Here is a 16,409-nt window from a genome sequence, read left to right as displayed (position 1 = left end):
AACTACCATCGGCCTCATCACCTTGGCAAGAGTCTACGATCCAGTTCTGACGTCACAAGAGTCGTCAAATCGATCAACGAACTGGATCATTCTGCTGACGAAGGTTGTAGTGTAAACAACCGAAAATTTCAGGTGAACAACTGTATGTGTTGTGAACAAAAGTTCAATTTTTCATTTACTCATCACCTTGTGGTTAAGTTGCATATATGCAAATTTTATCAATATCACTTGCAGCATTATACTTACTCCGATGTAACAAAGGCATGCTCTTTGATGCATTCTACCACATCTCGGAATCGAATCTTGGATGTTAGCGTGTGTCCATGATAAATGATGGGTAGACCATCATTGCCATCCCAACAGTCCACTGAAATTTGAGAAAGATAACAAAAATAGCTTGAGATGAGCTCGAAAATGAAGTAATGGTCATATCACCCAAGGCAATCGTAAGGAGCGTATAGTTTTCTTGTGTGTGACATAACTTCTGTCGCTTTTCGTAAGCGATTGCCGATTTCTAATCGGTCAGTCGATAGCATGCCAACCAGGTACTTGAAGGCATTTTTGTCACTACATTGCTAGCAGCGACTTGACGCTGGCAGCGATTGTGAAACCACTACAAGTAACTGCTAGTATGACTTGGCCTTAACTTCAGAATAGTATAGAAATTTCTCAATTTCATTATAAGTACCATTTTCAGAAAGTTATTTTGATGAAAACTCCATCATAATTGGACTTAAGGAATTTGAATACTTTTATTGTTGGCTATATCTCAAAATCAATATTAGCAACAAACGACTTTAGCTTGATTACATCACATATAATTCATGAGGGCCAATAGTTCCATTTTAGGGTATTTCACTTTTCGCGACGACACGCAACATTAACACGAAGACACACAATGCTGGTTTGATTTGTTAGAAACATGCGATCAACTGCTTGGCCCTCATGAATATGCGAGAATTCACAGCATATAAAGCACAGGGAATTTCCCTGTTGGTGGATGGTCTGTATAATATTTTCTTGTCTGTGCGGTAAACTTACATTCCACACACCTGCATCCTGATCGTAGACATCTTGCATAGGCTTCCACGGAAGATTCACTGGCAACTTGATCTCCAGTTAGATATCTAGGAAACAAACACACAAGATTATACTTATAAAAGATGTTATATAACAGGAGAGAGAATACACGATGTGCTATAAATTACAGGCTTATGTTATAAAAAAACAATCCTGGTGCTGCCACTGCTAGGGGCACAGTGCTTTCAGAGGTGTTCGCCTCGTGTTGGATGTTGATTCATTCTCCTTGTGGGTTGATGCATTTATATATGCTCTTATTTTCTAACATTTTCAATGACAATAACTTTATTATAAAAATAGCAAAAATCACAGGATTTTTTTCTCTTCTGTATGAAATAGGCTAAAAACTGCATATTACTTGTTGTTCGAGAAATAGTACAAATGTACTGAGATGTTGATGCATCCAATTGTGATGTGCCCTGAGTAATTTAATTTAATTATTTAGCTTTGTTTACAAGCTGAAAGTATTTCATGAGATGGGAAACCCCCTTGCACTTGCAAGAGTTGGTGTGGAAATTCATTTTGGGATTCCCCACAAATTATTGTAAACAAAGTCAGATCTATGTTTGGAACTTGGAAATCCCCAGTTCAGTGTATTGCACCATCAGGAAAACCCCCCAGGAAGTGATGTAATGTGAAAGGTTAATGTGTATAATTAATCTTGGGAAATCCCAAGATTGCAGCTATCTGTTGTGAAAATGTGAACGAAGTGATAAATGATGAGTTTTGCATGAGTACTGGTATAAAAGCTGTAGGCTTTTGTTTGGACTTTACAGAATGTCATGGGAGATTGTAAAACTCCACATGTGTGTGTTGGTCTTTCGTGCTTCAAAAAAGAAGTACATTTCAACCAGTTTACATAGCCAGTAATTGAGCTATTTTTAATACAGCAACGAAGGAGATTTCGAGTACACAAATGTGCTCTTCCTCATCGAAGGATTAAAGTTCTTCTGTCGAATTGCTGGAGTTTGCTGGGTTTATGAAAACCACACATCTGTCAAATACAGCAGAGCAGTGTTAAAGAAGCCTGTTCCCTGGAGAAAGTGCGATTGGTGAAAGAAACACCATTTTTGGTGCAGCATCATGTAAGTGTGAGTATTTCATACGCAAGGATATTTATAAACGCAAGTGTACAATGGACTTCGCTGATTTTCGCAGGACAAGTGAATAAGAATATATACATCAGTCGTCAGAACATTGCAAGAACTCTAGGATCACCAACAAGAAGACCGCTGGTTAAGTACTGATAGAATAAAACTGTGATTGTGTGATTTTATTGTATATGCAATTGTTGTTATATGTACCAAACATACTTTGTTTTCAATTAAAGACTTAGATTTTGTTAGCTTAAACAGTGTATTTGTGTTGTGCATTCGTGTGAGTTCGCGGGTAAAAGGTGATTTTGGCCTTGAGTCCAGTACGACTCGTAACACAATGCACTCCCCCTGCAACATTTGTGCATTAGACGCATCAACATGTGCAATTTTGTACAATTTCACTCTCAACCAGTAATACACAGTTACCGTATTTCGTCAAATAATCGCCCCCTCTCAAATAAACGCCCCCACCACTTTTTTCAACCAAGATGTTTAAAAAATGCAGATATTTCCATGCTATCTTGTGTAGTAAGCTTACCAAGTTGCTCACATGGTCGATAACAGCGTCACTTTTTGGCGAAAATTTGGATTGGAAACCCGGAAGTGAACCAGAAGTCAGTGTTTCTAGTTCATAGTTCGTCATTTTAGCGTGACTTTTATGTTTACCTAATGATTTTAACGTGAATTATCGTTCTAAAATTGATCTTGAATAAACGCCCCCCTTTGGGAAAATGTAACGCCCCCGGCGTTTATTTGACGAAATACGGTATTAACCACCTACGTATTATGTGAGGAGGCGATCCAATAGTCGCATATGGGATGGTCCATATCATCTGTAACCACATTGTGTGCCGTATCATATATACAATTCTCTCTTGAATATAGAAATTCCACAAACTGAAAAACAAACCAAAATGAACATTAAGTAAAAACTATTACTATACCTCATAAATATTTATTAGGTAATCCAGACATCTTATTGGTTAATAACGCCAGCGTCCGAGTACGGTATTTTGACTACTTCCTCGTGCCTGTGCAATTACGCGCACACAGGAAAGTAGTAAAAACTTCCGCACCCCTACTACCACACCGTGTCTCGACCCCGCGTGTCACCGATCCTTCAGACATAGCGTTATGCTACACAACGGTGATTCTGCAGATGCGTTTATCGTGAAAATGGCATCTGTTGCAGTTATTATGTCGAGATACCGACGGATAATAACACACAAATTTTACGTTTTATGAAACAAAATGTTATTTATGGAATGTTAAAAAGAAAATTAAAATTATAAGGCCTATAGGTCAAAATGTACTGCAGAAATCCTCCAATAAAATCAGGGAAGCAAAATATTAAGCTTATTTACCATGCCAGCCGGCACGTTGACTGGTGTGTGTTTTAACTTTTGTTTATGATTTTACCATGATAGTGAAAATATTTATGAGGTATAGTAAAACAAATACAACATGTTCCATTTCGGGGAAGTATTCAAAACTACTGGTCCCTCGGTGTTGGATGATTTGACTACTTCCCTCCGCTGACGCGTCGGGATGTAGTCAAATCATCCAACACCTCGGGACCAGTAGTTTTGACTACTTCCCCTCAAAACATGTTATATTTGTTTATTACAATTTATTCAGTTTGATATCAGTGACGACAAGTGCATACAAAAATATTTTCATATGGAGAAATACAAAGGCATTCCGACAGATAGAGTTTATACCAACACCATCGATATGCACTGGGGGAATGTTGAGCTCATAAACCAGTTAACCCGCCTAAGTCTGGTCCTAAGTCCAGAGACCCCAGTGCACACTATACTGTGAAAATAGGCTTCGATGGTGACAATGTTGATTTTTTACCAACGACTATTCCTCAACGACACTTTTCATAGCTATACACTAGTCCTGCCTGCTGCCTTACATCACTCCGGGTGGACCGTTGCAACGATGTGGCACTTGCTAGTGTAGCTTATGCCCTGTTATTCACAGGCTTAAACAAGCTGATTTTGTTTGTTAGTTAGACTGCAACAAGGTGATTTTTCCAATTTTGTCATCTTCCAAGAGAGAACTACACCAGGAGTGCTCATCTTAAGAAGAGTGAAATTAAAGACTTTGAAGATGACCGCACTGGTGACCTACCAACAAACTACCCCCTTTTGTGTCTCAGGAAACACAGTTATAAATTGACCTATAAGGCTAAAAATGTCTCAAAGTGCACATACGTTTGTTTTTCTTAGTGCGTCCATTTCAGCTGGAACGGGCAAATTCATTTTATATGTCATTCTTTTTTTACAGTTAAATCATGAAATTCTGATATTTTGAAGAAAATTTACTTGATTCAATTACAGGTATAAAACAATTGATATTTGTACTTCAATTGTGTAATTGAACTACAGTTTTATGCTGTGTACCTTTTAACAATCAGAAATAACGTCTTAATTCAAAATTAAGTTTCAAAAAAAAAATAAAAAAGTTTTCTTAAGATCTAAATCATCTAATCAACATGTTTTTGACCAACCTTAAATTCATGCTATAAACTAGAGTGACAAGTTTTCCGTGATTTAAAACACTGAATTCCGTGATTTTCCGTGCGTGGTTTTAAATACTAAATTCCGCTAAAAATCGGGGTAAAAAGAAGTTACTTGCATTATCTTTTTAGTTGTTTTAAGCCTGATATCTTTCAATATTTTTACCTCACATTCTCATTATTTTTTTCTTCATATTTATTTTCTCAAGGAAAAACATGTTTTCCGCGAATTTCTGTGTTTTCTGTTTTTTTCTTAAATTCCGTGGATTTGTCCGTTTTTCTGTGACATGGAAAACTTGCCACTTAACTATAAACCATCCCTACAGAACCTGTGAAGTGGGGAGCACTAATTACTAATAGCCATATTGTAACATTTGCTGCTGATAATGATGAAGACATCCTCCATACTTATAGCCCATTTTTCATTTGTTTCGACCAAGACAAGCCTTTCAGTGAGGTGGGGGAGGGGGAGGGGAAGTCAAAAACACTTTTTTGGTGAGACTTACCTCCTTGACTGTGAAGTGTGTATCCACTGATACATCTTGTACCCCCTTGTAATTCTTGATAAATTTACACACAGCACCAGGATCGTTGGCTAATTCATCCTACAAATTAAACAAATAGGGGACAACACATAAATATAAGTATGAAAACAGAAAATGTAATAACTGATTTTTATTCGGGTGCGCCGTGGGATATCACATTACTGGTGCAGCCGCTCAATGTGTGAAAACTACAGTACTGGTGCAGCCGCTCAATGTGTGAAAACTACAGTACTGGTGCAGCCGCTCAATGTGTAAAAACTACAGTACTGGTGCAGCTAGTCACTGTGTGAAAATGGTCAAGTTTTCGTCAGCTTTCGGCTCTGACGTCATCAGAGCCACATCTGACGAAAGCTTGACCATTTTCACACAGTGACTGGCTGCACCAGTAATGTGATATCCGACGGCGCACCCGAATAAAAATCAGTTGTTATGGAATCCCATTGTGAAAGCCCATCTACTTACTAGAAAAATGTAATATTAGGTTTGAATGGAACACACTTATGAGTAACCATATAATCAGCAAATATATAAGCTATCCATAGGGTTACAGGTCAGAAACCCAGTAACTTAGTTATAAACCCCCATCCTTGCCCTAAACATCACCCTAACTCTAACCTAAAACCTAAGCCCTAACACTAACCCTAACTCTAATCCTAAACATGACCCTGACTCTAATCCTAACTCTGATCCTATCCCTAGCCCAACCATATGTGACATGATCAAGGGGAATGAGTCACATGTCGACCTTGGTCGAAAATGAGTTTTGCATAGGTTTTTAAAGAGGACATTTAGAGCTCTCAGAAACTGAAAACCCCATGTTGATACGACCTTTCTTTGCGAACTTACATCAAGTTATCCATCGTTGAAAACAATATAAAACAAAAGAATTTTAACACTTTCTTTGCCAATATCTCAAAATCAATATTAGTGACATCCGACTCATTTCCCTTGATCGTGTCCCATATCCCTAACACTAACCCCCATGCTAATCTTAACCCTAACTTTATCCCCAATCCTAACCTAAAATGCCCAAACCCCTAACTTTTTGGACTAATGACCATTCAGACTAATGGGCCGTTTCTCTTAGCTTGGTTCAAACCTTTTGTACTACATAACCAAAATATTTGTAATGGATTTTTAACTCCTATTACTAAATTGCACGCTCACAGTAGCTGAAGTGACTATCCCATAATGCATAGTAGTGTATCTGCTTGCTCCATACCAAAATGTAAATATGCCAAATAATCATGATTGAAACAAATTATCCAAATTTATTAAAAGATTCTATATTATGACTTTATGTAATGTAACTCAATAACTTATATGCTTTTCAACCTGGCTTGAACATTTTGTTTGAGCCTGGTCCCATCAGGACCCAAGCGTGTCTCCACACAGAGCAACCATTTAAACAAACAAGTATTTATACAAGGAATACATTGGCTATGGGGACATATTGCAGTACAGCTTGTCTTTCTGCCGTCTGATTCTTCTACTTTCATTTTATAATGCCCTAATCCAATCAATAAAAAGGACATCAAAAGGACAAGAGCAGGACATTCAACTTCATCAGTTCATCATTGGAGCCCTCCAGATGTGGATGTGGGTTGTACACATCAGAATATCGAGGTAAATAACTCAATATATTTGCGTTGAATGACAGTTTATCTCTACTTGTGTGAGACAAATGCATGCTACAGGTTCAAAACATTACTCTTAAACTAGTTTCTAGTATATTTTCAGCTTTATCGAGACTATCACAGATCATGCTCTCCCCTTATACACCTAACCTTATTCTATTTTTACTCATAGACGGCAATTACATACGATTCTTGGTAGTAACTACTTAATGTGATACACAAGGACCATCTTGCCTCTATAAGTACATAAGAGGCTCCCATAAAGGCCTCCAAAACCACTAGCACATGTCAACATCTAAAGCGCTCCTGATTTTGTGGGGAAAATGGTTTTTATGCTGCTGTTTTCGTATACAATATTCCTGATATTGCAGGTTTTTGTGCTTGATTTGAACATCAGATTGGAGCTTGTAAAATGGCCATGTGATATTCTATTATGTAACATTAATGTATCAATATATGACTTTAATATCCCCTGAGAGAGAGAAAGAGAGTCCAGTCCCAAGTCATTTAGCTGGAGTCAAGTCAAGTAACTTAAGACACTGTTAAAATTTAATGGGGTCGTACTCAGGTGCCCAATTGAATTTTATGGTGGGAATCCAGGTACACAAAATAACTTTAAAAAATGATTTTTTTTTGTTTTTTGTTTTTTACAAAAAAATGCTTGGTTTTTTTTGTTGTTTTTTACAAAAATTGAAAAATAAAAAAGAATCTAAAGACCCTAAATTACTAGTTATACTAGCTTGGAAACCGGAGGAATACTGCTACTTTAAAAATAAAAGGTGTTTTTTTTTCAAAGCTGGATAAAGTTGTATGCGTTTAATTACTTTTGCTTCTATTGAACAGCTAGCAATGCATACTAATTCAATGTGTCCCTGGATCAGGCCCTCAACTAGTTTATTAAAGTACCAACTGGAAAATTTCAGTGATCATGTAGTGCCAACATGTTAAGCGAGGTCCAGGGCAGCACCCCCGGAAGCTCCTGGATTTTAAGGTTTTTGAAAGGCCGAGATTGAGTATTTTCACTCCAAGCGACACAAGTGGCACGCACGCTGCCAGTTGAGAGGGTCCGCCCTGGATTTTTTGGATTCGGGGAACCCGTTACTGAAATTTTATTCTGGGTAGGCCAAGAACGATTCAGGAACTTGGGCACCCGGTAAGTGGTGAGAGCCTTAACAGATAGACAGATATATAAATCAAAACCATAGACATACACACAGGCAAGTAAACAGACACATTTATATCAGAGTTTACATCAGAGTACAACAAACCTTCTGTTCTTGGGCCAGAAACTGTATAAAGTCAATCTGCGAGACTTGATTCCTGAAAAGATAACAAACGGGATTCAAAATTAGAATATACAAACATAAGCAATGGATGCATTTGGTGAGCTTATAAAGATGTTTAATATTTGTGGATTAATCTATAAGGTTCATGGTGGTGTCTTCATTGTGACCATCCTCCACAACTGAGCCCGGATGTCGCCAGTGCCACTATTGAGATATGCTCCATTGAACTTAACAATAAACAATAGGAAACAAAGGATTTATTGACTGTTTTATTGATTTTTCACTACTTAAATGTCAAGTACTATAGACATGATATACATCATTTTAAAGCTAATTTCAAGCAGAATATTTTGGTTGAATATCTCAAAAATGATGATTGGCGACTTCAGGGCTCAGTTGTGCTGGATGGTCACTATATGAAATACAAGAATGAACTTATGCTGATCTGATAATATTGACATTTTCTCACACACACACACTCACCCTACAAGTGTTCGCCTCCAACTGTAGACAAGTTTAGTTCTATGCAAACACAGACGTCTGAGTCCTCATTCTACAGACATACAGAGGACATTTTAAACTCATTTGTTTGTATGTATGTATATATGAAATACAAAAATGTATATCTAATGTACGACAGAGGACATATTTTATGCATTATGCACACATATGTTGATCGGTTGCAGACCTTCTTGAACCGAAGATGGTCCCCTGTTGCTGAGAGGTCCACAGTTTAAATGTGAAATGTCATGTGTGTGTCCTTGTTTGATGGCAAACACACACCCACTCATACAGTAGAAGTTGACATCGATACACCAATGAAGATCTTTCACGGTCTAACTGTGGACACAAATACAATCCACAAAAGTTCTTGGACACATGTTTTATTTGCCTTACATGTACTATATGTGACACATTCTGCTCAGTGGGGGCCAAAGGAGGCATTTTTGAAAATTGAGTTTGTAATTATTACATTATACACACAACAGGGCAAGGCTATCGTATACTGAAAACACCAAAGGTCTAGCAAAATGTATCTTAAGTTATGAAGTTTTGTAATATCTATTTTCTTATGTAGTTTATTGTTTTTACTCCATATGTTTGCCTTTATCTCAATTTCAAATTTGCCACCTTTGGCCCCCATGGACCTGATTGTGTCACATATAATCTTTTCACTATCCAAGTGCCCTACACCTCCAACAGGGATTTCTTAACGTACACATAGCGCATTTTTGCGTGTTCACACACTTTGCGTACCCCTTCAAATCCAAAGCCCAAAGTCCAACATGTACAAAATCGTGCAAACATACACAGAAAATTGCACGATATCCTTATTTGATTGTACTCACCTTTCGTTGTAGTACATCTTGAACTTCTCTGCAAGCTAGAGTGACAAAATCAGAAATGCAAAAAATTATTTTGTGAAAATGATCAGAGGTTATCCACGTTACTCATGTGTGACTTCTAACAAAAGGCTCTGGTTCCCGTAGTATTCCTCATTCAAACAAATTCAATGCACGACCTCAGAGTTACTTGCATGACTTTGGCGGGCAATAGTTGCACATGCAGGTACTTCTTTTGAAAATCTTAAACAACGTATAGCAGTTGCTGGTAGGATATGCAGCTTATAGGACACGGATAACCTCTATTGGCAGATTGAGGACTTGAAAAATGGTTACATCAACAAGATCCTGAGGCGCAATGACTACACTGGGTTTCAGAGAAGAATGTCAGTCAATTGCTCAGATTGACGCGAGCGCCCAGTTAATGAGCGACATACGCAGAGCTTTTGTGTTGACTGTTCACTTCAAGGGCGCCGATCTGTGCCGACTAACGATTTGATGCACAATCGGCCAATCAGATTATCGGTCTGTTGCTATGATTGTCAGATGATTGATTCAGCCAATCAGAACTCCACTTCTGTGTTTACGCTCTGCACGCTCTCAAAATGTAAACAAGTACCATTCTTCTCTGCCAAAAACTGTAGGTGTTAGTTTCCAAAAGCATTCTTGATTATTTTTTGTTTGACTTTTAATATGAGGCTAGGGAAAACTTATTTGGCTTTTGTTACTTGGCTTTTTGCTCACATAAATTTACATAAGCGTGCGCCAGTCACACATTGCGCAACACACGACTAGTGCAAGCATTGCGCCCAACTGGATGCATGCCATTCTATATCAATACACAGTGTTATGAGTCTTATTTTTTCCACCATATATATAAGCCGCACACCTACCTCTCTCTGAAAGATCAAGCTGTGATAAAGCTTTCCAAATCCTTCGATGCCTATTTCTTGTTTCCCCCACTGATCTGCTTCCTATAAATAAATGGAAAAAAATAAACAAGAGATAAGTGACCAATCAGATGTCTGATGAAGTCCGCCGGAGGTACCAGATGCAACTATCGCATGCAAGTTGCAAATTTTATTTCCAGAATTCGATTTAACATTACCTCTAAACATATAGATAAGCTTACAAATTTTTGGAAGACTACTTCTAAATTCATTTATAATAAGGCTGCTAGGAATACACAATTTTGGAGACCAAAAAACACACCTCAATTTTCCAAGAAACGCAAAAATCCATGATTTCCCACCAAAATCAACTACAAATGATTGCAATACTTCACTCTAGGCCAAGGGACTCTCCAAATCCGCGGAAAAAATTAAAAATTGCAACAAAAAAAACCTGCATTTGAGAGCAAAAATACGCAAATTACGCAAATGTGTATTCCTATCAGCCCTAATTTATAAGATATTCGTATTTTAAAACAATATTTTTAAAACAAATTGCCAGATTAATTCACTTCTGTGTGTTCCACATACATGTATGCAATGCATTTTACCTTGTATGGGGCTTTAAAAACTTACCGTAAAATGTTCCTTGAGATCTCTGGTAGAAATCCTCAGGTTGACCCTAGGTAGGAAGGACTTCATGTCTCGTAACGTCACTCTGAAAAAATAAATGAAATGCATGCCAATTGAAGAAAGTTAAACACAGTCCAATCTCCCTTATCAGGACCTCTTTTATCCGGATCTCTCTGTTATCCGGCTGTGTGATCTTCATATGAAATCCTGTTTTTAATGCTTTGACACCTTAATTTTTAATGCTATGAATCATTCAGAAGGACATATCTATGTTGCATACAGTACTCATCTCTCAGTGTTATAACCCTGTACTGTGTAATTGTATGCTGCCCCAATTTTAGTACTTTGAACATTCAATGGAGAATTACACATAATTCACTTATCCGGATTTGTCACTGTTGTGAGCAGTATTTGGTCCCACTATTCAGTTGACGTTGGACTTGAGTTCATGATTTATCCCTATTTAAAGCCAAAATATATATGATTTCAATCAAATTAAAATTTTGTTATTCTTTGCCAACAATTATGAAATAATATCAGTAACAAGTTCTTGAACCACAAGTCTTGCCTGCTTTTGTGATTACTTTTGGCAACAGAAGTAAAACAATAGGAATGGTGATTCAAAATAGGTCGTCCCAAGATGGGAAGTGAACACCGCGCATAGTAAATATTCAATAAAGACAATATTTTTTGGGTTTTAATTTTTTTCATTTTCAGCCTATTTTACAAATAGTCTCCCCCTTTCAGGCGAGGCAAAAATGTCTGGAAAGGAAACTGAAATAATGAGGTAAAATGAAAGAAGCCCCAGTACTTTTGGCTGCTTAACTGTGACGCTCTATGGTGGATTAATGTTGTAATTACAACACTAATTCAAAATTGCTTTGTTGTCCTACAAAGACAATGAACTTGGCTACATGTAATACCAATAAAGTGTAAGATGGGACATGTGTAAACATTACAAATATACCAACAACAAAAAACAGGTTTGAAAAATATAACCAAATTCATTTTAATAAAAAGATCGTACATTATGGCTTTTTTTTAAATAATATTCTAAATTTATATGAATATGAGCAACAAAAATTTTATTTTTGTTAATAATTTTGTGCTTTTCTGCTTTGTTTTTATTTCAGGATATAATGTTGTATCCAACTTCTGATACATACATGTAAAATTGCAAATGCACCACTGCTGAATACTCTTGATTTTTCACAGCTCTTAGCTTAAAAGGTCAAACAAAAGTGATATCTGGTCTGAAGTACCATTATATAGGCTATAAGAACAAGAATGCTACACATGACAGTCAACAAAATACTTCTATTTAAATCTTCATGTTCGAGAGGCTCATCAGAGAAAATCATTTTCAAGATCTTTTTAGGGGGAGTGTTTTGGGGAGGGTGTTTGTAAAGAACACACACAAGAAATCTGTGTAACTGTGGATAAACAGGAACTGCGGACGTCCACACTTCATGGATGATTCTCCATCTTAAGCAGCATAAGAATACATTATAGCCATTGTCCGCAGTTGCTGGTGTATGGTCAGTCTCTACTTGGATAGAGAACACTTAACCAATCTATTAAGGTAAGGTGAAATAAACATATATGTCCCCATTTGGATAGTAAAAGTCAATTGGGTGGGTTGACATCCATGGTTACCGGTTATGTGTGGGGGGGAGGGGGAGGGGGAGGGGTCCTCTGCTCTGCTGGAATAGACAGTAGCAAGTTTAGCAAGAAAATGCTCCACAGGGACATTGGCATATTCCTGAAGAATATAAAATCTTTCACATTTTTTTTTTCAAAATCTTGCATCCATGTCCAAACGTGGGCGCTGTTGAGGACTATGCTGAACATGGTCCATCTGAATCCGTATTCAATCGACATACCGAGGACGTTTTCCACCATTTTGTTTGTGTATTTTTGTGTGTATGGAATTTAACCTAGCAACTGCGGACGTTATATCTTATGAGGTCGTATTTCGCAAATACATTATACATGCATTTGCGGTCATTTGCAGACCTCCACAAACCGAGGACGGTCCCCCATTGCAGAGTGGTCCACGGTTTGAATGTGAAGTGCAGGTGTGTGTCCTCGTTTGCTGGCAAAAACCTACACACACACCCCCACCAATCTCTTTCCTTCAGGTTCTGAAGCGGACTCAGATATGTACACCATGTGATCATGAAATGATGACCTTATGCAACTTTTAATGGACAGAAATGGGGATTTCCCATTTGAGTACCATGTCTGGTTCAGAGACCTGGAGGAATAGGACACTGCACTACTTCCTTTTTCATATTACCACAACTCACCAATCCCCAAGTATGCAAACTATTTATTCCTTCTTTGTTCAACACAATTGTTATTATCTTGTGCAGTCAAGTTTCTTGCAAATAAATTTGGCGATAAATAATTTTTACTTTTTCATGATTTAACACAACCTGTTTCCCAGATCAAAATGGCTATATTGTAACTATTAAATGCAAAAGTAGAAATTTGGATGGAAAATTACACACACACAAATTACCCATTTGAATATGGTCATTTTCACGGTAAAGGGTGTAACTTTGGATTTTTAACATTTTGATCCGTAGTATTCTAATAAAGCCACAGAATTCCATGGTTTTTGGCCACATAAGTCATCTAGTTAGCAGCTACCTTGGGTAGCATAATCAGCTTTGGGAGTTACTGCGTTCAGTTTTAGCAGGCTTAAATGTACTTAATATTGCCATTTTGAAAAACTATAAAAAACAGTAACATTTTTGTAAAACCCTGTGTTTTCTTCACTTAGTTCATGGATAATTGTTATTATCCTGAAAGTACAGTCATATGTTCAGTAAACACTGCCACATTAGATTTAATTGTGAACAGCCCTGTATTTTTGAGAACCAGACTTCGATATTTGTCGTTTCGGAGGCTTCATTTTCCGTTAACAATTGTTAACAAACTTTGTGGGTGTAGCTTTGGTTCATAATTCTTGGTTATTTCTTCACTTCTTCTTGATTCATAACAGTTGTTATCTTAACTTGAAATGGGTAACAAAAATTAGTCGATTTGCAAGCTTTTAAAAATTTTATAAAATCTTGACTTCAAAGAGCCGTTTTTCCATTAACTTTTTGAAGCCTCCGAAACAAACTGTTCCATAGCTTGTGCAAATATAAATAAAAGAGCTCATCCAATCTATTTATCAAAATGTAGCAAAGTAGATCCTCAAGTCACATGTTTTTAAATCGTGGAGATATATATCACCGTTTGAAAATGGGACCCAATACAAACTTTCCGTTAACAATTGAAGCCTCCGAAACAAGTGAAGCCTCCGAAACAACAAGAAGATTAATTATCATCTATGCATATCTAAATTGGTGTGTTTCATACTGATATCTGCATTGTAATTATTACTTGATATGTGCAGAATGTCATAAATTAAAAAAAAATTTGACATTATGGTTAATGTTTGAAAAATATACTGATACCCAAAAAGGCCTGTTTCGGAGGCTTCACATGCAAAAAACACCATACTAATCAAATGGGTGAAAAAATTAACATGTGATAAATCTACAATATCTGCCGCATAGAATCATTGATTCAATACACACAAGAAAATAACAGCTTAGATGATCCCAACACTGTTGTTTTCAAAAAAACTACTTCTGCGATGTTTAACAATTGTTAACATGAAGCCTCGAAACAAAAAAAAATGACTTGCTGTGATAATTTAATTTTTGTCACAACTGAAATTCAATACTTAGAAGCAAAGCATGAAAATTGGTAATTGTGATATTTTTTACCTATTTTTTATGTCAACTTGTAGTAGTTAGCCAAATATTTTACTTAATGATCACCTGTGTTGTTAACTGAAGCCTCCGAAACACAAATCGCTTGAATTGCCAATTCTAAAAATAACTCCAATTTCTGTGAAACTTGGCTGGGAGGTTCCTTTCATCAAGTAGTATTTGTACATGAAGTTAGACATTCAAATTATTTTAGGAACCCAATAAAAACTTTAAAAATATGTTTAAGGTTTGGAAATTTCCATTGTAAATGACACTTGATGTTAAAAATTTTCAAAACTGCAATTACAAACATAGCAAAACATGGTATAAAATTTAACTTATATCTGTTGACTTACTTTGGAATGGGATTTCACATGTATTCCAGCTTTCATGTCATAATTTTCTGAGGTTATGTAAAATACATTTTTCTTGGATTTTAACCAAAATGTTATGGAAATGTCAAATTTTTTATTAGAAATCAAAAGTTTTAAGCCTTGAAACATTATTTTACTGGAATTAAGTTGCTTCTATGCATGATTTCAGTAAACAGAAACATATTTAAGTGGTTTGAAATTTTGACCCTAAAAATCAAAAGTTACACCCTTTACTGTGAAAATGACCATATTGGACAAATAAAAATTTGCCACAACTGAGCTCATTTTCACCAAAATAATTACCATGAAAATAATTGTTTTTCCCATGGCCCCCTGGAGGCAGTAAAAAGATGTTTGTTTCTTTCACCTACAGACCTGTACATGAATTGATTTTATGATTTCACATGACTTTTCACCTAAATATACACAAGATAAAAAATATGAAACTATCTTTTCACTGGAAATTTTTTGTTGTATTTGTAGGTTAACAGAGCAATTTCCGTCATAATGACATTTTCAGATAATTCCCCCGTAGAACTCCCATGTTTTTCAAACATGAAAAAAATATCTAATGACAATTTTATTGATTTTTCCTGTCACCTTGAAGCAATTCGTAATTTTTACTTGGCCTTGAGACATGAAGCAAAACATAACAAAATTCATTTCCACATGTGTGTATATTTTCACAATTTTTTTATTACAATGTACTTCATTTTTCATTAAAATATAATGTTTCCTGAATCTTGAATAGCAAGTATAATTGTTGTTTTCATTATGTTGTGTAAGTAACATTTTATCAATTACTATAAGGAAGACATTAAATTGCAAACAAATGTTGCTATGGAATTCTTGAAGCAGGCTCAGAATTCATTTATAAAGGACAAGTCTGGCACTGCTATAATATTTTGCAAAATCAATTGATTTTTAAATGTACACAATACATTCTAATTTAGTGTAAATCATGTATAGAATACATAATATTGTGCATGCAACATTCTGCTCCCCATTCCAGGAAATTACATTTTTAGAGATTAAAACAATATTATCAACTTCTGCCAAATGAAACACAGCTCAAACCTAATTATTAACTGACAGTGGCGGCACCAGGAATTTTTTTTTTGGGGGGCATAGTGAATTTCAGGGGGCAAAATCATCAACTAATTTTACAAAAAATTGCTGCAGAAAGTGGGAATTTGTGTGATTTGGGTTTTTCCCTCAAAAGTGGGG

General features: G+C 36.3%; 1 protein-coding gene across 2 annotated transcripts in view; it reads right to left on the bottom strand.

The window, feature by feature from the left end:
* Nucleotides 1-16,409, bottom strand: part of LOC140135947 (1-phosphatidylinositol 4,5-bisphosphate phosphodiesterase gamma-1-like) — an 88,700-nt gene that overhangs the window by 56,540 nt on the left and 15,751 nt on the right. For both annotated transcript variants that reach the window (XM_072157644.1, XM_072157645.1), the window contains exons 5-12: nucleotides 11,042-11,123; nucleotides 10,409-10,489; nucleotides 9,522-9,556; nucleotides 8,155-8,206; nucleotides 5,211-5,309; nucleotides 2,959-3,074; nucleotides 1,042-1,127; nucleotides 247-367 (exon numbers count right to left, since the gene is read on the bottom strand). In XM_072157644.1, coding sequence (XP_072013745.1) covers nucleotides 247-367; nucleotides 1,042-1,127; nucleotides 2,959-3,074; nucleotides 5,211-5,309; nucleotides 8,155-8,206; nucleotides 9,522-9,556; nucleotides 10,409-10,489; nucleotides 11,042-11,123 — 672 coding nt within the window. The remainder of the gene's footprint in view (nucleotides 1-246; nucleotides 368-1,041; nucleotides 1,128-2,958; nucleotides 3,075-5,210; nucleotides 5,310-8,154; nucleotides 8,207-9,521; nucleotides 9,557-10,408; nucleotides 10,490-11,041; nucleotides 11,124-16,409) is intronic.

Source organism: Amphiura filiformis, chromosome 16 (genome assembly GCF_039555335.1).
Source record: "Amphiura filiformis chromosome 16, Afil_fr2py, whole genome shotgun sequence".
In the NCBI taxonomy this organism is placed as follows: Eukaryota; Metazoa; Echinodermata; class Ophiuroidea; order Amphilepidida; family Amphiuridae; genus Amphiura; species Amphiura filiformis.
Note: the sequence above shows the minus strand (reverse complement) of the source record. Positions and strands in the feature narration are given on the sequence as shown.